The sequence below is a fragment of the Watersipora subatra genome, chromosome 1, assembly GCF_963576615.1.
Source record: "Watersipora subatra chromosome 1, tzWatSuba1.1, whole genome shotgun sequence".
In the NCBI taxonomy this organism is placed as follows: domain Eukaryota; kingdom Metazoa; phylum Bryozoa; class Gymnolaemata; order Cheilostomatida; family Watersiporidae; genus Watersipora; species Watersipora subatra.
The window spans coordinates 11,948,822-11,970,000 of NC_088708.1; the positions used below are offsets into that span (position 1 = coordinate 11,948,822).

Here is a 21,179-nt window from a genome sequence, read left to right on the forward strand (position 1 = left end):
AAAACCTGTTTTTCTGGTTTTAGTTCTACAATATTGCACAAGTTCTTTGAAAATCTACTCATTACATTTAAACAACCAATATTGATCTTTCATCAAAGTTACACTAAATCACCTTACACTTACTAACAACACGCGATTCTAGGACTAGTATAGAATAAACTAACAAATATCGCAGGATGATGTAACATTAAGTCAAGCATTAGTGTCTCATAAACTTATGAGATTTACCAGAAAACATTAAAGAAGTTTTGTCACACAGAATCCTACTGATAGTTGCTTACGACTTCCTGTTGTTGTATTTGCAGTCATAAACAGTGTTTTTTGTAGTTACACAAGTGCGTAGCCCCTCATCTAACCAAACCTCTTATTGTGAGGCTAATCTACACTCTCATATGTTGGTGGGGTGCAACCATATCAATAGCTTTCAATGGTCTACCTTTCTTCGTTCTCCACTTCGATAAGACATTAGAGATACAAAGGTAAACTTTATTAGAGTTGTCTGCTCATAAAATGTAAAGTAATTAGTGAGTGGCTCATTTCAGAGCTTTTATAGGTATGCGTAGCAATTAGTAGCTGTAAACAGCATAATGGTACAGTAGACAAAAAGTGGCAAGGTCCTACTGCAACAAGACTCCTTACGCATTTTGTTGTAGTATTCCCTATCAGCCACAATATTTATTTCTTTATCAATAGACTAGGAGTATGAAGGTGATGGGAGCTTTAATTGCATTAGCCCGCTGTGTAAAAATCATAGAGTTCGATTCTAGTTGTAATTTTTCTTGCTGCGAGTTTAGTAAATCTTCTTCCTGTTCTAGAGATTTGTACTTCTACCCGCATATCATTGTTGCCGTGTTGCTGCTGATCCTACCATCGAACAAGAGCACCGCGACGTCTTCGCCCGCAACATCAGAGACGGAGCCAGCAGCCAACTCAGAGGACACGAATGACTCTCACAATCAGAGTAAAGACTAGCTTAGTTCTTTTCAATCATTTTAATTGTAAATAATTGCTTGTTAAAATGTTTCAATATTGCACATAATATATACTAAAATATCTTTAAGAAAAGGTCCTTAACAGAAGCCAAAATACTGAACTACAAATCTAGGAGAAACATAAAGCATGAGCATGTTTAGCAGTCTCTTCCACTGTGACTGTGTTATCTGAAATGACATTTAACAATGATGCAGGAAGGGGGGGGGCTGCAGGCTTTGTAGAATGTCACACTTTTGGTAAGCTGTGGGTAGGATTCGGAGCTGGTAGAAGCAGCAAAGGAAATAAGCGGATTGACCTTTCATTTACTTTTCATATTCACAGTCATAACTGCAGCAGGCGCGTATGCATCCGCTATATCACGCATCTTTTTTTCAAGATCAAATGAGGTCTTCAGTTCCTACCAGAAGAACAGTCAATGCAAAATGTTAACACACAAATGTTATAAACTTGGCTTCTCCTTGATAAGCTTTAAGCACTTTCAGGTATTTGTGTTTGACGGTTGAGAAGTTGTCTACCCAATGTTCAGCCTGGTACACATAATCAAAGAAATGTAATAAATATATATATACATGTGTATATATATAAATGAGAGCCAAATCTTGATGGCATTTTGTAATGATAATAGTTCCAGTAGGAACATGAAGAGAAGCTAGTAACATACCGGCGCTACTAAGATTAGTACTTCACCCGAGACAAAACAATAACAAGACTAATACCTACCTTCACGCTTCTCATAGAGAGGGTAAACAACTCCTTCTCATACTCATCATAATGCTTGTCACCGTGTCGAACACCTTTTTTTGCAAGAGCCTTGGAAACTGCCTGCTTCATTTTCTAGATAAAGGAATGCCAACATTGACACCCTCAACAAATGGCTCAATGAATGCGGGTGACTCCCTACAGTAGCACATCTGTATGATACACTATTATAGTAGTACATCTGTATGACTCACTATAGTAGTACATCTGTATGACTCACTATAGTAGTACATATGTATGACTCACTATAGTAGTACATCTGTCTGACTCACTATAGTAGTACATCTGTATGACTCACTATAGTAGTACATCTGTATGACTCACTATAGTAGTACATCTGTATGACTCACTATAGTAGTACATCTGTATGACTCACTATAGTATTACATCTGTCTGACTCACTATAGTAGTACATCTGTATGACTCACTATAGTAGTACATCTGTATGACTCACTATAGTAATACATCTGTATGACTCACTATAGTAGTACATCTGTCTGACTCACTATAGTAATACATCTGTATGACTCACTATAGTAGTACATATGTATGACTCACTATAGTAGTACATCTGTATGACTCACTATAGTATTACATCTGTCTGACTCACTATAGTAGTACATCTGTATGACTCACTATAGTAGTACATCTGTATGACTCACTATAGTAATACATCTGTATGACTCACTATAGTAGTACATCTGTCTGACTCACTATAGTAATACATCTGTATGACTCACTATAGTAGTACATATGTATGACTCACTATAGTAGTACATCTGTATGACTCACTATAGTATTACATCTGTCTGACTCACTATAGTAGTACATCTGTATGACTCACTATAGTAGTACATCTGTATGACTCACTATAGTATTACATCTGTCTGACTCACTATAGTAGTACACTGTATGACTCACTATAGTAGTACATCTGTATGACTCACTATAGTAGTACATATGTATGACTCACTATAGTAGTACATCTGTATGACTCACTATAGTATTACATCTGTCTGACTCACTATAGTAGTACATCTGTATGACTCACTATAGTAGTACATCTGTATGACTCACTATAGTAGTACATCTGTATGACTCCCTATAGTAGTACATATGTATGACTCACTATAGTAGTACATCTGTATGACTCACTATAGTATTACATCTGTCTGACTCACTATAGTAGTACATCTGTATGACTCACTATAGTATTACATCTGTCTGACTCACTATAGTAGTACATCTGTATGACTCACTATAGTAATACATCTGTATGACTCATTATAGTAGTACATCTGTATGACTCACTATAGTAGTACATCTGTATGACTCACTATAGTAGTACATCTGTATGACTCACTATAGTAATACATCTGTATGACTCACTATAGTAGTACATCTGTCTGACTCACTATAGTAGTACATCTGTATGACTCACTATAGTAATAAATCTGTATGACTCACTATAGTAGTACATCTGTATGACTCACTATAGTAGTACATCTGTATGACTCACTATAGTAGTACATCTGTATGACTCACTATAGTAGTACATATGTATGACTCACTATAGTAGTACATCTGTCTGACTCACTATAGTATTACATCTGTCTGACTCACTATAGTAGTACATCTGTATGACTCACTATAGTAGTACATCTGTATGACTCACTATAGTAATACATCTGTATGACTCACTATAGTAGTACATCTGTCTGACTCACTATAGTAGTACTGTACATCTGTATGACTCACTATAGTAGTACATATGTATGACTCACTATAGTAGTACATCTGTATGACTCATTATAGTAATACATCTGTATGACTCACTATAGTAGTACATCTGTATGACTCACTATAGTACTACATCTGTCTGACTCACTATAGTAGTACATCTGTATGACTCACTATAGTAGTACATCTGTATGACTCACTATAGTAGTACATCTGTACAACTCACTACAGTAATACATCTGTATGACTCACTATAGTAGTACATCTGTATAACTCACTATAGTAGTACATATGTATGACTCACTATAGTAGTACATCTGTATGACTCACTACAGTAATACATCTGTATGACTCACTATAGTAGTACATCTGTATGACTCACTACAAGATCAAGCAGAGAAGACATGCTATATTGTCTCACCATTTCATTTCTCTTGTTCCTTGAAGCCTTCTCCTCCCTGCTACACGTAGCGCCCTCTTTCAGAGATGTTTTCTTTGGAATTACCGGTTGTGACGTGGTTGACTTGCCACTCGCTTTAGAAGGGAGAACTCTGAGCAGCTTTTTAGATGGTGACCCGAGTCTTTTCGCTGTAGCTTTTGAAGAGTTTGCACTACTCATATGTCTTGAAACACTGTAGAAAAGGAATGAAAATCAACATTTGGCCAATTTAAAATGTTAAGAGAGGTATCTGACCGAACTGGGTTACAGCAAATAATACTATAAATTTACAAAAATTGTCTAGCTCTCCCTGCATATCACGGCTAGCAAGATAATTAAATACTTGAGTTTAGTTCTTACTAACCTAGTTTTGTAGTTAGCAGTAGAGTACATGAGGTAATCATGTTCCTAGTTTAATACAATCAATATGTACAGAGTTGGCTAAACTAAACATCAACTAGTTCTAATAACGAATTGAAAACTACTTGGCAAAATTCTAATGAGCCTGTAATTGTTCAAATAAATTCAACATTATTTTATTAAACAGTTAAGCAATGCATATGTTAATTTTGAGCCAGAAAGTATATATATTTTTTAATTGAGCATTCCATAATCATTTTTATAGAAAAAATGTTTGACATATGGTGCCACAAAAATGGAAATACTAATACATAAAAAGGTGATGTCATGTGGTGCCATAAATGAAAAAAACAAAAATTTATACAAAGAAGATTTGAAACTACTAAGTTTATGTAAACATCTTATCTCATTTGATAAAATATTAAAAGCATTAGCAACACAATTGTTGAGTGCATCTTTTGATCAGTACAAAATAAAATCATCACGTCGTGGATATTTGGTACTTGAGAGTTTCATTCGGCAGGAAAGAAACTGTAGTCAGAAAGTTAGCATGTCTTGTTTATACACAATCATTGGTTTCCCGTCCCAACTGAGCAATCATTCTGTAATCTCTCATAATGAACAAACCATAATACCGCCAACTTGTAGACAAGAGATATTATTACTCTGCTGATGACACCCACAATTGCAGTAAATTAGGATATTAAATGCTATCATGGCTCCAGCCTTGGAATAGCTGCCTTACACATCCAGCCTGAGCTGGTCGCTATAGTAACATCTATATTTTATGCATTTTACAGTCCCTTAGGCTATGCGGGCTGTATCTAGAGCCCTGCTACATCTAGCTTCTGAGATTAACAGCATTTCTGAAAACTATGTCCAAATATTAAAATTAGGTTAGCCTCGGGCCATGAAGTTTTTATGACTGCAGATAAGCGCTTACCGCGAGCTGCGTTGTTTAACAGAGCTGGTGGGCACTGCAACTTTTTGTTTGCTGTAAAGCAGATTAGAGCTGTACAGAGAGGCTGTTTCTGAAAATCCGCATTTATCTCTGTACATGAGCAGCCTTGGATCAACTGTGTTAGACATGTCATCTTCCGTGTGATAGCTAGAACAATGCATGCATACGCCTAAACGTGTTTATTGCAAATCGGCACAGATGAAGTTTCACAGTTACTTGGTCTAACACTGTCAAAGTTCAACTAAAATCCTCACTAGTGTACAATTCACATGTTTAAACAGACAGACCTCTCCAAGTACAAACAGATAGTAAGGCTACAACTTGAACGCAATAGCTGATATCAATAACCAGAGGGACAGGCAGCCACGAAAGTAGTGACATCATTTTAGCAGGTATCTTTTCTGAGCGTTTTAACCGCGATCAAGTTTTTTCAAGTTTAATCTTGAAAGATCCTGACAGTCAGATCACCGCAGATATCAACAATAATCACAAATGATAAAAAATACTGATACTTTCTGTTAAAACCCGCAAGTTTGTGTGAGTTGATCTTTGAACAAATCTTTTCTAGTACCATCGGAGTATCATTACAAAAACCAGATAAAGTATGATTCCAGAGCAATGAAACTCATTACCAAGATGCAGAATAGACAAGTTATTAGTAGGTCATGTGACCAGACATCACACGGAACTCAGGCTGACTGCGTAAACACGATAACAAGTCTTATACACTGTGATATGATTATTTTAGATAATTGGAATGATATAGCTAAGTAATGGTTATCACTGACAAATCCGAAAAAATATTAATATCTGTGACACACGGAGACAAAATGAGCTAGAGTTGGCAGAGAGGGTCCAAGTTTTCTATTTATTTCTAGTTTGGGGCTGTCTGTGAAGCAGAATACAGTTTCAAAGCTTACCATATCCCCGGCCCATAATGCAACCTAGCGTGTGGCCATGCATGCTCTCTAAGCCCGCTCTTCTCAAAGTTTCCAGATCGCAAGCGATATTTTGGATCCAAAGCTATGCCATCCATAGAGAAATGACTTTTCACAGAGTCTAAGGTGAGTGCAGACCCTGGAAAAGGAGCATTTATTTGAAACAGAGAATAGCAATAACAAAAACTCAATAAATAGTCTGCTTCGAAGAGTTTGAAATGTGGATGCAAATGTTTAGACATAAAAAGGCTTCAACAAATGCTTTCCGTGTCAACCCCAAGCATTTCCTACTTTCCGTGTCAACCCCAAGCATTTCCTACTTTCCGTGTCAACCCCAAGCATTTCCTACTTTCCGTGTCAACTCCAAGCATTTCCTACTTTCCGTGTCATCCCCAAGCATTTCCTACTTTCCGTGTCAACCCCAAGCATTTCCTACTTTCCGTGTCAACCCCAAGCATTTCCTACTTTCCGTGTCAACCCCAAGCATTTCCTACTTTCCGTGTCAACCCCAAGCATTTCCTACTTGCCAACTAATGAACAAAAAAGTATTTTATTGCCAATTGACACTCAGTGCAAATCAACATGATTGTAAAATAAAGGTGGAAAAGTCAAGCTTACAAAGTTGATCTAACAAATAATTTAAAACTTTTCTCCAAATTTATAGTTTATTAAAATAAAGTCTAGAAGATGTCTGTGTGAACTTGTTACGCAAGCAATTATAACACAGAATAATTTCACTGAAACTGATAGAGGTGACTACCACACTGTGCAAATTTCTATTAACAAACAGAAGGTTGTTGCCCAGCAACACAACAGAGCTGCTTACCTGAGTTTTCCTTGGAGTCAATTTGACTTGGGTCTGACTGTTGGAGCTCTGGGTGCGCCTGTGTGTAGCACTTGAGAGCTTCTCTTTCAGCCCAGAGGGGAGTATCCTGCACTTCCCTAGCCATGCACTCCCAGGGATGCTGGCCTTGTAAATATTATCAAATGTATTTTCCCACATTAAAACCATAATCCCAAATACAACATATGCACATATTTTGACTACTGGGTATCACTGTTCCATTTCACTTGTTGGTTATTACTGAGTAACTAAACCAACGCCAACGTTATCTATTAATCTCTTGAAACATTTTAGTTTGTGTTTTGAACAACTTGTGTTGATATGAACCAACCTCTCCACTTACTGAGTTGCGCTGGTCAAGAGCTACTGAGCAATGCTCTCAGACCTGTCACTTGCACCAGCCTGACAATGGCGAGAGTAGACAATTCTTAACTCTCATACTCACTTCGCTTCAATAATGACTCGAGCATCGTGTGTGTTAGCCTCAGCTCTTGTGACAGACTTTGCGGAGATAGAGAGGGATCCTTCAGTGTATGGTAGAGTGAGGCCAGGCTCTGTTCTATATGACTGACCAAAACGTATAGAATTTCGATTTGATTGAATACAAAATAATGTACTGCATGTTTATAGCAAACATACACTCACTGTATGTATATACATGTACATGTATGTATATACATGTACAGTGGAACCTAGGTTCTTGAACGCGTCAGTTCTCGACCAAAAGAATTGAGATTTGTTTGTCTCAGATCTCAAACATAAATTCGGTTCTCAACCAAACCGGAGCATGCGCATCAGAATTAAACGTTCGCAACAGCTTCGGAAACAGCATGGAAACATTCGTTAACCAAAGGAGAAGCAAGTTACGCTTCATAAATTCTTTACAAAAAGGAAGGAACTATCTGGGATGACGTCCCTCTACCGAAGAAATTTGCTAGGGAGACAACTCCTCCAGTCGAGCTACCCTAAATTGTTTTGGAGAAAGGTTCTCCTTCAAATATGTGAAGTATATAAATGTGCCATTGCTGTTTATATTTTCTTTTTTTTTCACACGATTTTTGATGTAACTGATCTGTTGCTTGTTTGCTGTTTCATTATCAATTTCTGCAATTTTTGGTATTGTATCTTTACCTAGAATGTTCTCGATGTTTTAAGAGTAAAGCATACGAAATGTTTACTTTTTGTTTTCTGTTTCCATCATCATAGATAGAAAATATTTTATTAAAAATAAATACAATCTATATCTACCCTTTTTTATTTATTGTATGTAGTATACAGTAGTTTATGGTGTAAAATGTTTACAGAATACTTTACCGAAGTTGTTTTCTCGGCTTGGAGCGGATTAAAATTTACATACATTAATTCTAATGGGAATAATTGTTTCGGATCTCGAACAACTTGGTTCTCTAACAACCTTCTGGAACGCATTATGTTTGAGAACTGAGGTTCCACTGTACATGTATGTACATGTATGTACACGTATGTAAGTACATGTACGTACATATGTACATGTATGTACATGTATGTATGTACATACATGTGCATACATACATGTACATATGTATATAGGTAAGCAATGTCATGGGAGCAAATAAACTAGACTGTTGAGACAGTCTTGATCAAGTGATACTCGGACACAAATAAACAGGCCAACTGTTGGTAAATCATCCTTCTTAAGGGGTGGTCACACGAGAGCCGAAGCAAACTAAACGATGCAAAATGACGTCGCTGTCAGCTGTAAACTGTTCGGCCGAAGACATTTCTGACCGAAACGAACCATTTCGATCCTGCTTGAAATTTGGTTGCCGGACCCTTGCTCCTATTGGCTGGTTAAAATTCTAGCTAGCACGCGTCACATTTCTCCTTACGTGGGTGTGAGCAAAGTTAAAAAAGAAATGGGACGATCTTTTTACTTCGTTAAATAAACAACATGAAGCAATTTATAACAAGGCTCACCCGGACTTGTGATTGTGTTGCATAAATGTAAGATGTTGCATTTAAGTTTTGTATAAATGTAAGAAAATGGTTGTGGTTTTATTTTGTGTAGAATAAAAGTAATATGTCATACTCATCCTGATGAAGAATCGTTGACTGATTTATTTATGTAAAACCACAGTGCTATGATAAAGACTGTTTTTGTTTGTTATGTACTCAGCATAGAAGAATATTCATATATTAACATGAAATATAATTTTGTTGATGGGAAGGGTTGGCAAAATCTTTGTATTGAGTGATTTATTTTGAGCAGCTGAACGATCTTCTGATAAATCTGCTACGTAAATATAATTAATAATTGTTCCTCAAAGATTTTGTTTACAATAAAAATATTTAGCTCAAATACATAAAAACTACCAATGATACAGTGTCCTGTCTCCATGCGTATGGTATCTAGGAAGCGAAGTGACTTCGGATGCTGTGTAACATGTGGCTTAGCCGAACCGAAGTAAAACAACCTTCGAATCAAACCTAAGTCGGTTCGGCCATCGTGTGACCACGGCTTTATGGCAACCCAGACAGTAACTTTTGAACATGCAGCAATGTACATGTAGAACGATTTTAAATATGGGAGGTCAACTTTTATATTTGCAAACATTTCCATGCTTATGGGGAAAACAACTCTCATTTTAATGTTTTCTTTGTGACTGTAGTACTGGTAACATACATTTCCACTGCAATGAGCGCTTGTCTATGACCTTTAGCTGACCCAACAAAGGCTTATTAAATGAGTAAACTAACAGATGAATGTATGGAATGCATATTTGTCAGAATCAAATAAAATTCTATACTACTTTTATAAAAAAAAACCAAGAGTTATCTTTCCCTTGAAGTAACATAACAAGCTGCAGTGGCTTGTTATCTAGAGATGTCAATGAGTAAAACAGAGAAACCTGTAGAATGTTAACTGAACACTTGAATAGGATACTTCTTTTGGAATAATGAGCATAAAAATTTAGCAGGAGGGACCAGTACACAAAATACAACTTTATCAGGAAAGTAACTGGGTCAATTAGTAATAACGATTACAATGAAATAACAGTAATTTTGCAAGAAGCATTGAATTTTTAAAAAACTAACTCTCAAATTTTTAATATAATTTTCTAATTTGATTGAAATCAAATTAATCAGATCCAATAGTCCATATAATTGTTTTGATTCCTCGAGGCGACAACTTCAAAATATCCTCAACTACCTAAATGCCAGGCATTGCGTAATCAAAGTCTGCATAGAAAATTTAAGTTTCTTTACCCAATGAATTTGAGTCACTTAAGCTTGTAGCAAGTGACTTTAATACATAATTTTACTATAATAAGAGTCATTATTATAATTTAAGTCAGCCTTGGAAAAAAAATTGCGTCAAGGTCATGACCTCTCAAGCACTCATCGCCTTCAGCCAGTAAAGATTGGCAGGTGCATAATCATGTGCAGTCTAATGGTCAGCACGCCTTTCTGCAGAACTGGAAGTTCTGAGTACAATTCCAGTGCATCACAGATTTTTTATTTCTATAATGTTATTGCTATAACTGGACACACGAATGACAGACAGACAAACACTGCGATTCATTTATATAGATTGAATGACATTCTTCACTCCTATATCCACTATCTACAGCCAGTACAGCCATCAACCACATATCAGCATTCAAACTCAGCCAACTTACCTCTCAGAACCAATGAAGAGCAGAAGACTTGTCAGCTCATCTGTGTCAAACTCAGAGCAGAGGAAGGCTGCATTAGAGTCGTGGGCGTGGATCAGGAAGTACTTGTAGTGCACAGGTCCGAAGGGTCGTAACTCTATGAAACAGAGAAGGATAAACAAGTCTAGAGTCAGTCTATTAGCAAGCCAGTTACAACATATGAGATGTGTAGACTAAGAGCTCTAGCTGACGATCAGTATAAAAAAATATGGACCCCTGAGTGAACAAGTACGTAGCACATATTCTTAGGAAATAAACATATAATATAAAATTAGAGACTATCTATTATTGATCAATTATTGATATGTCGATAAATTATTGATATATTGATAAATAATTGATGTATTGATAAATTATTGATACAAATTTTTAAAGTTTTACTTTTATTACAACATGTTTCATTTGTTGTCAGATAGCTGATAAAATGTGAAGAATGTACGAGATGTCTGTCAGTTATAAAAACTTTAAAAAAATTATCAGTACAATTCATTATATCTAAAGAGTTTAGCAAATACAATGTACCTGGTTTCTGCAGATTTTCCCTTAGCACATATGAAATCCATTGCTCGGTAGAAGTTATCTCCCTCACCTGAGCAGACTGAGACAGCCGAGCAGATGCAGCGCTAGGTAGCGAAGAAGCTGCAGATCCCTTCTGGGATGCAACCATCCTTACAACATAGCCTGAGTGCTATCAAAGTGAAAATAGCATCGTAAACTTATAAAATGGAAACTTATCCTTGTAAATGACTAGCATGCCAACTACAGAGAACCTGCTCAAGCAAGTCACTGCCATACCTGCAAAAGTTGATGGGTACCAGGGATGCCCAGTTGGAGGCTATAAGTGTGTCCCAGCATACAAGAGTGCACAGTTGACAAGTTTACCTCAGACACAAGCTCCATGACAGCACCTGAGAGTGCCACAGGCTAAAATAGATGCACTACGAATGAACTAAATTGCTAGCCTTCTCACACAGTAAATGAGAAAATAAATGAAAAGGGTTTGATTGGTGGACATACTGGAAGTACATTACCAGTTCGCAGAAGTCCTCATGAGAAACCAAGAAATAAATATCAAATCCATATTTTGTTTATATTTATTCTATCAAAGATCACTAATTATTTAGGAATGTAAAATGTTCACAAGAGTAGCTCAAATTGAGTACAATTAATAACAGAAGGGTAAGTATGTATGTTATTGAATTGCTTGTGTTATAGACCTCAGTGAGGTGCTACTTTCATCCACATCAACATTCTCACATAATCTATGTAATTATTTATAAAAAATGCCAACAATCTATGAAACAGTCTATGAAACAGTTTATGAAACAGTCTATGAAACAGTCTATGAAACAGTCTATGAAACAGTCTATGAAACAGTTTATGAAACAGTCTAGGAAACAGTCTATGTGCATTACAGATTGCCTTCACCACTGGTGAATATTTGACAATAATCAATAGCTTGATGATAAATTCAGTTTACTATAAATAGAAATATTCATATCAATACGTAGACTGTATAAATAATCTGCAAATTAAGGGGGTTTAGGAACTGCCCATATTATAGCTTTAAAAGTGCAGTTTAATTTAAAACTGATCACAAGTAAACAACTTCTAGTAGCTAGAAGTTTCTAGCTTCAAGTTTCTAGTAGCCTTTTGGTTGAGGCTGAAGTCTATTCTAGATGTTCAAATATTGCAATTTTTCATTAATCTATGTAGGTATGTATAATAAAGTGTTTGGTTTTTGTCTGTGTGTGTCCGGTGAATAGCGATTGGTTAAAATACGTTAAGCGAATGTGTAGCGTAAGAAGTAAGAAATGTTTTGTAACAGTCTGTTTAGCTATGTCCCGGAGCTTTCAAATATTTGAATTATGCATAGCCTGGACAAACCCAGAAATAAATAAGCACCTTCATTTAAAAGTTAGAATGGTAAATGTTGTATATGTTGATTGAAAATGAATTTTCTGTGCAAAAAATTTGTATTACGCATGCAACACCAAGCATTCAGCAGTCTTAATTATATATTCATGTATTATGCAAAAAAGCTGCATGGAATTTAACATCTTCAGCTGACCTATAACCATGAAAAGAGACAAATTCTCCATTATTTGTTATACTGGCTTATTAGTAAATAGTCAACAGTATTTCAATGTACCATGGTGCACATGACAGGAATAGTCAACATTTCAATGGACCGTGGTGTGCATGACAGGAATAGTTAACAACATTTCAATGTACCGTGGTGTGCGTGACAGGAATAGTCAACAGTATTTCAATGTACGGTGGTGTGCATGACAGGAATAGTCTGTTTGGTTTTAGTTTTCATTATGAAGCATGATTGTTCCTGTGACAGTTCGTTGAATAAGGGATAATGTGGTACTCACCTTATAAACTTGCAGTGACTCTGGTGTGTCATCTATGATCTCAATATAGATGTGTTCAGATTCACCCTGTTAATATGACATCTCTATGTTATCTCTCTTTATCATTAGAAAATCACTTGTAAAGCCATTTCATAGAACCATATGGTTATATATAGTCATATAATTATACAGAGTCCTATAGTTATACAGAGTCATATAATTATACAGAGTCCTATATTTATACAGAGTCATATAATTATACAGAGTCATATAGTTATACAGAGTCATATAATTATACAGAGTCATATAGTTATACAGAGTCATATAATTATACAGAGTCCTATATTTATACAGAGTCATATAATTATACAGAGTCATATAGTTATACAGAGTCATATAATTATACAGAGTCATATAGTTATGCAGAGTCTTATAGTTGTACAGAGTCCTATAGTTATACAGAGTCATATAATTATACAGAGTCCTATAGTTATACAGAGTCATATAATTATACAGAGTCATATAGTTATACAGAGTCATATAATTATACAGAGTCATATAGTTATGCAGAGTCTTATAGTTGTACAGAGTCCTATAGTTATACAGAGTCGTATAGTTATACAAAGTCAGACAGCTATACAAAGCTATCCACCCATGCATAGCCATGCAGTTGTACAGCTACACAGTAAAGTTATTGTGTAGCTACAGTTAATGGCCAATATGTTCACTTGCACTCCGAATACAAATAAGCTGCTATACATATTGCTGCTGAGTAACTGTTGCCAAGCAAAACATTTTGTTGTTCATAAAACAAGTGACCCTTAAACACTCATTTATTGTAGAGTTGCCCCGATTTTAATATCGGAATCGGTATCGGTGCCGATATGGGTGTTAAGTATCTGAATCAGTATCGGCTGATATTTTCTTAAAGAATCGGAAACTTTAAATACTTTTTACATAAACTATTTAGCAGAAAACCGTATTTTAGCCTGCTACACTAATAAAAATCATCAGCTGCAAGTTCCTTACTTTTACCTAATGAATTCTGGGCCTGTCACATAATCTATTTCATGTCTATAGCCTAATAAACATCCACACAGCTGAGGAATCTTTTGGCTTTAGTCAGGACGTAATCGCAAAGTGCGGTATTTCCAATTACAGCGATATGATTTATTACAGCCAATCACGAACAAGAGAACAATGATGAGAAACAAGAATGCGGTGTAATGTTTCTATTTACTAGCATTACAAAAGTAATTTAAGCAGTGGATGCATAAAGTTATCTATCACTCTCTTGATCCTGACGATATGATGTATCGTTTGTGTCGCATAAAATAACCTCAGTGGCTTATCGGTATTTAGCCTGTCCTCCATCATCTGTGGCAAGTGAGGCCTTCTTCAGTATGACTGGCTACATCGATAGTGACAGAAGATAAAGATGTCTCACTGAGAGAATTGAATCACTAACGGTAACTAAAAGAAACATTGATTTGCTCTTCACTTGTACAGGCGCAGTAGTTCGTTCAGCAGTAGAAGAAAGACTTCATTATCACAGAGAAAGCTGTACCACTAACAGTAATTAACATTATTAATAACAGATTTCAAGAAACATGGACTGTTTTGTTACTCGATGCACAGTATGGCAGTATGTGAACATATATACATGTATAATTTTTTTCCATAAATACAAACACATAAATACATCAATATTTATATTTTCTTTGCATTACATTTGCATAATAAAATTAACAATTATCTATGCAACACAAAAGATCTGAATCGGATTATTTTCCAATAAGAATCGGTATATCAATTCGGTATCTGAACCGGCTAGTGAAATGAGAATCGGGGCATCTCTAATTTATTATCAACAGGACACAAATACTATATACACTGACAACTAAACCATTGTAATTGAATGCGAAATGACCTCTGTAATGGAGACTACAATCAACTAACCAGAAGAAGATGACCTCTCCAGTGTGGAAGAGTCAAGCTTTGAATGTCAGCAAGCATAACTAGAGATATGTAGTCCGAGATCCACAAACTTTCCACTTTATCCTTGGAGCCAGCACCCGACGATATCAATATAATTCGAGAATTGAGACACAAACTGGCCCGGAGCACGGCTCCCAATAGCTCATTGTCTTCACTGTAAATTATACAGCAGTAGTAATACACTTTTTGCAATCATAATACACCTTTTTGGAATCAGTGTAAGAAACTGTATAGAATTTGTACACAAACTAGAGTTGTACACAAGCTGGAGTTGTATACTGGTTGAAGTTGTACACTAGTTGGAGTTGTACACTAGTTGGAGTTGTACACTAATTGGTGTTGTACACTAGTTGGAGTTGTACACTAGTTGGAGTTGTATACTAGTTGAAGTTGTATACTAGTTGGAGTTGTACACTAGTTGGAGTTGTACACTAGTTGGTGTTGTACACTAGTTGGAGTTGTATACTAGTTGGAGTTGTATACTAGTTGGAGTTGTACACTAGTTGGAGTTGTACACTAGTTGGAGTTGTACACTAGTTGGAGTTGTACACTAGTTGGAGTTGCACACTAGTTGGAGTTGCACACTAGTTGGAGTTGCACACTAGTTGGAGTTGTACAGTAGTTGAAGTTGTACAGTAGTTGGAGTTGTACAGTAGTTGGAGTTGTACAGTAGTTGGAGTTGTACACTAGTCGGAGTTGTACACTAGTCGGAGTTGTACACTAGGTGGAGTTGTACACTAGTTGGATTTGTACACTAGTTGGAGTTGGTAACTCAATGAGTTAATTTATAACCTCACTCCTTGGCTGACTTACCAATGGCTGGGTAGAAAGTACCATATGAGGGTCGGTTGGCACTTCCTTTCTACCAGAGCAAGGGCATCTAGGGCAGTGTGCAACTCATCTGTGCCACTACAAGTACCAGTTATGCATGAAATATAAAACCATTTATAGCTTAAACAGCTCAGTACAAGAACATAGGCACTAAGGCTTATTCTCGCCATGTCTCTTTGTCGTGACCATGTGAGTAGTCGTTTGCAAACCATCAACTTAATTATTACTGCAAGTCAGAGTGGTCTTTGATCACAATTAGATGTTTCCAGGTAAAAAAGAAAGAGCCAGTCACAGTGGCCAAAACAACATTTACATGTATTTGTAAATTATTATCAACTATGATGAACCTCAGCCATTTTAGCTCAGTATATGCTCAGAGCTGAGAGTACGTTTTGAATAGTTTTTAGAAAACAATTTGCCAATTTTTATTATTATAGTTGCACAAATCTAACAGTGAAAACACTTTACTATTTAAAACTATGGTACTTGTTTTTTAGGAAAAACAACCTCTCAAATAGGTACTAACGGTGATTGGTTCGAAAGCAAACAATTACCACTTTGAGTGGAATGGTGGTGACTTCTGTGGATTGTACAAAAGCAGCATTGTCTAAGTGACACGGCAGCACTATTCACAGTATCTGCATATTGATTCTAAGATTTGTTATCATTTTGAAAATCAGAGCTTTTCCATTTTGGACAGAGTTTTTTAAACAACACATTTTATCACAAAAATCTCATGAAAGTTTGCAAACTTAACACAAGCTTTTTTTTACAAATATGCTATGACATCATCAATAGATGACTTTTCAAACACGTGGCACTCCTACGAGGTAATATGTCACTTAAGTAAAGTTAACATCCCTGAACATAAAAGCTATCGGTAAAGTTTTAGGGTTTAAAAGTACAATATCATATCAGTTGTAAACCTCTTAAACAAACTGACTGATGAACCGATCTTTAATCATTGTTCTGTATACTGACCATATACATTGAGCATTCAGCAGTTGTCTTATCTCTGAACCAACATCTAGATGGCACAACAGCCAGATAGATCATGTAACTATCTCAACCTATCCCAACCCCTAGCTTAAGCAGCCAGTTTTATGCTAGAACACTCAGCCTAAACACAGTTTCAGCACACACCAACTGGTTGTATCCCAACATGAATCTAAAGATAATCGAAGTAACAAACTAGAAACAAACCATTTTGTAATTGATGCAGAATGTTGGAGGGCATGACCGACTGTCACCCAAACAGCTCCACTATCTGTTGCCTGTAATATATATAATTACGGAGATCACTAAAGGTGAAGAGTTCAAAGCATTACGAGTAAAACTGTGATCCAAGCTGACATTTCCAAGCCTATAAAAATCTGAAAAATGGAATATGGAGCAGGAAATAATAGTCTATACAAATTATTCACTGTTGTGTGACGTGGAAACTGGTGTAATAAGCTGGTAGATTACCTTGAGTTTTGTGTATAACAGTGAATTAACTTCATTTAAGTGTTTCAGCCTGGAGTAGATATCCTCACAATCGCTGTCTTCAGGGTGCCCTATATTAGTAACGGTAAACTAAAGCTCACTAATACAATTTCTCGTGTTTATAGGTGGAGCATTTACACAGATTGAGCATGATACAGCTGTTTAACCTATAACCACATGTACAACTAACCTATACCCACATGTACAACTAACCTATACCCACATGTACAACTAACCTATACCCACATGTACAACTAACCTATACCCACATGTACAACTAACCTATACCCACATGTACAACTAACCTATACCCACATGTACAACTAACCTATACCCACATGTACAACTAACCTATGCCCACATGTACAACTAACCTATACCCACATGTACAACTAACCTATACCCACATGTACAACTAACCTATACCCACATGTACAACTAACCTATGCCCACATGTACAACTAACCTATACCCACATGTACAACTAACCTATACCCACATGTACAACTAACCTATGCCCACATGTACAACTAACCTATACCCACATGTACAACTAACCTATACCCATATGTGCAACTAACATATACCCACATGTACAACTAACCTATACCCACATGTACAACTAACATATACCCACATGTACAACTAACCTATACCTACATGTATAACTAACCTGTACCCACATGTACAACTAACCCACATGTTAACATGTGGGTTAGTATAGTATGGTAACATGTGGGTATAGGTTAGCCACATGTAACCTATATTCACATGTTTTCATGTGGGTAACATGGTAACATGTACCATATACCAACATGGTAACATATGGGTATATGTCAGTTGTAAATGTATGGTACTTGTACCCACATTTCCAACTAATCAACAGCAGAGAACAATCAGTAAATTTTGTCATACTTATTATGTCTGCAAACGACCAAAATTTATATACCTATACAGTAGACACTCCTGCAATGTAAATAATCTATTCTAGGAGCATTTACATTATATGAATTTTACGTTATATGAACAGTAAAATACATGTGAATTGCTTAGTCCGTTCCAAAATCTTTCCAAACTCACCCTTTGGTCTTTCAAAAAGGAAAAAACTAGACATAACTTTCTAATTTATTGGATGTACTGTGATATTAGTAATATAGGTTTGTATTGATAACATTTCTTTCTTTTCTTATTCCTTTCACTCGTTTTATGGTCCGCCATTGCAGTTATTTTACAAGTTAAGGGGAACACACACTTTTGAAATCCATTTACAACGATTCGTATATTTTTTCTAAACAACAATGTCTATTCTGCAAATGAAAAATGATAACAAATATTTTACACATATACAACCAAAACAAAAATATAATTTTACTATAATACTATGCGGCATATATCCATAGCCTTTCACAAAAACAAACCTAGACACTCAAATTCCAGCAAGAATTTCTTTCTCCTAAGAAATCCTGCAGCATGTCCAATTACCTATTTCCCTATTAAAAGTACACATATTCACCTAATGTATTATAAATGTAATTAAAGAATATATGTGAAAATGAAAATAGTAATTCTCTGAGCTGCTATTATGCCGTACACTCACTGACTTTTGAACTATTTAAAGGCTTGACAGTGACCTCCGAGCAAAACAAAATGAGTAGGAAGACAAAGATTTAATATGGAGAGTTAAAATGAGTAAACACCATATTCCTCATTCGTCTTGCTAAGCAAGAAACTGCAATATTCACTTATCGACTGACTTCTTGATATTCAGGCACAAGAGACCACTAATCATAGCAATTTTTGGTACATGATAAAATACAATAATTTAATTAATACCAATACCAATAAAGGCAATATATGTAAATGCTTCAACAAACAACAATCATTAACTAGATACGAATAAACAATAATGCCAAGATCTACATAGTTGAACAGCGTGGTTCCCTCTTCAGATTTCATTGACAGATGGCTGAACAACTCTCAAGTCAAGCAACGTAGGGCCTTGGTTACTCCTCCTTAAACATCAAGTGTGTGACCAGCCCGTTAGTCCTTATCTCATTCACTACGTAATCAATTTTTAGCCTGGGCGTAATAAATTAGCATCAACGGAAGCTATTCAAACAGCTGTTCACATAATAACTTTGTGAACTTCACTGCATAACTTTCTTATAAGTTCAATCTGCATGATCAAATCATGAGAATGACCATCAGAAGTCTCTTCTCAGTGAGATAAGTCTTTTATTAGCGCTCTGGCTCTTACAGGAAATAAGAAAAACCCAACTTCTCTAGTAGAATTTTGACTTCGAAAATCAGCCAACATATTCCATGTTTACCTTATTACCGTTATCATTACTGAAACCAAAAACTTTACACAAAGGCTTGAAGTATGTGTTCAATTACAATAGAAATGAAATGTTTATGTTCTCAGTTTATAGTAGAGCTGTGTAGGATGGTTCGGTATGAACTAAATGTTCACAGTACAGTGTAGTACTGCTCAAAGCGGTCCTTCGGGTTCAGGTAGCAGTCGCAGTGCTTGCATTTGAAATGATTTGACATTGCTTATCAAGAGTGATGCATATTCTGCAGTTTCTGTGATCTGCAAAGTAGACAGTAGAGCTGCTAATCTGAGACACGTTCAATGGTTGGGTTGAGAGATGGCCTTCCACCTTCATTGTCAGCTTCTTTGGTCACCACTAGCGATTGCTTCCAAGCGCAGTTGATTTATCAGAATGTGTTTGAAGTTCAGAAGTCGCATCTGATCTGGGTGGCTCAGCACATACAGGATGTGTGCATTCACTAGCTACTTTTCCAAAATCCACAGAAACTCTCTATTTCACAGTCTAATGTGAAAACTTCGAACAGCAACACACAGCTTGATCTAGGCAGCCGCAGTCATTTATAGATTTATTATATGTCCCAAACATGGACAATGTCATCACGAGCTCTCGTTTTTGCTGTACGTCTTCTAGTTCAGTGATGTGGTATGTGCTAGCCACCGTACAGTAATTTTTAGTCTTTTTTATTATGCCAGGCCACACAAAGCAGGCCTTGATCAGATCAATTCATTTGCTCTTGATGAGCAAGTTTTAGAGCTTTTGTTGGATGAATGTTAGGAACCCTACACGGTTTATGTTTCACATGAAATGATTATGAATACTATGTAATACTTATAAACATCATTTACTGTCAGTTTTAAATGAACACAGGCTAGAATATTCTCCACACCAAGCATTTGTATCATAAAAATCTCAATCCAATCACTTGCAGCTACGATAAAGACAATCAAACCACACAGTGTAAAAAGACCCTGTGAGGGCTTTTCCGTCTTCATTAGATTGGCTGTAGGCCCCAGAGATAGGCTTATCACAGTGAATGAGTTAGGGACTGAGAATTTACAACAAACAGGTCAGTTCCACACAAGTTTATACAAACATCGTATGGTATAATGAAATCCTAAGCTACTTGACCTGAACTAGTCATTTCTGGAAGCAATGAATTCAACAATTCACCAACCTAATATAACATAGGCCATTGTGTGGAACCATATCGCTTTAGCTTCAAATCCTTAGTATGAAGGTGCACTCAACTCTCTCCTAGCTTTACTCTGGCAGTTGATAAACTGACTAAGCTATAAAAACAAAATAGAACAAAGATATAGAAAGACAAGCGACTTTCAAGTAGTTTTCATAATATGAGCCAAGGCATAAACAAACATGAGCTCGACTTAAGTTTCAATCATTCTGGTTGGACTGGTTTAAAGAGTTTGTTTGTCAATTTTA

At 36.1% G+C, this 21,179-nt stretch overlaps 1 protein-coding gene across 3 annotated transcripts in view; it reads right to left on the bottom strand.

Moving 5' to 3' along the window:
• Nucleotides 1-1,006: 1,006 nt before the first annotated feature.
• LOC137406970 (uncharacterized) overlaps nucleotides 1,007-21,179 on the bottom strand; it is a 24,110-nt gene continuing 3,937 nt past the window's right edge. The window contains exons 2-17 of one of the 3 annotated variants that reach the window (XM_068093570.1): nucleotides 20,914-21,028; nucleotides 17,386-17,474; nucleotides 17,122-17,192; nucleotides 15,901-15,996; nucleotides 15,049-15,241; nucleotides 13,111-13,176; nucleotides 11,525-11,653; nucleotides 11,252-11,417; nucleotides 10,694-10,826; nucleotides 7,480-7,601; nucleotides 7,017-7,160; nucleotides 6,173-6,329; nucleotides 5,235-5,399; nucleotides 3,914-4,124; nucleotides 1,714-1,827; nucleotides 1,007-1,390 (exon numbers count right to left, since the gene is read on the bottom strand). In XM_068093570.1, the coding sequence (XP_067949671.1) occupies nucleotides 1,292-1,390; nucleotides 1,714-1,827; nucleotides 3,914-4,124; nucleotides 5,235-5,399; nucleotides 6,173-6,329; nucleotides 7,017-7,160; nucleotides 7,480-7,601; nucleotides 10,694-10,826; nucleotides 11,252-11,417; nucleotides 11,525-11,653; nucleotides 13,111-13,176; nucleotides 15,049-15,241; nucleotides 15,901-15,996; nucleotides 17,122-17,192; nucleotides 17,386-17,474; nucleotides 20,914-20,932 (1,974 nt within the window). In that variant the 5' untranslated portion in view covers nucleotides 20,933-21,028 and the 3' untranslated portion in view covers nucleotides 1,007-1,291. The remainder of the gene's footprint in view (nucleotides 1,391-1,713; nucleotides 1,828-3,913; nucleotides 4,125-5,234; nucleotides 5,400-6,172; nucleotides 6,330-7,016; nucleotides 7,161-7,479; nucleotides 7,602-10,693; nucleotides 10,827-11,251; nucleotides 11,418-11,524; nucleotides 11,654-13,110; nucleotides 13,177-15,048; nucleotides 15,242-15,900; nucleotides 15,997-17,121; nucleotides 17,193-17,385; nucleotides 17,475-20,913; nucleotides 21,029-21,179) is intronic. The other 2 variants (XM_068093574.1, XM_068093579.1) reach the window with 2 other exon arrangements.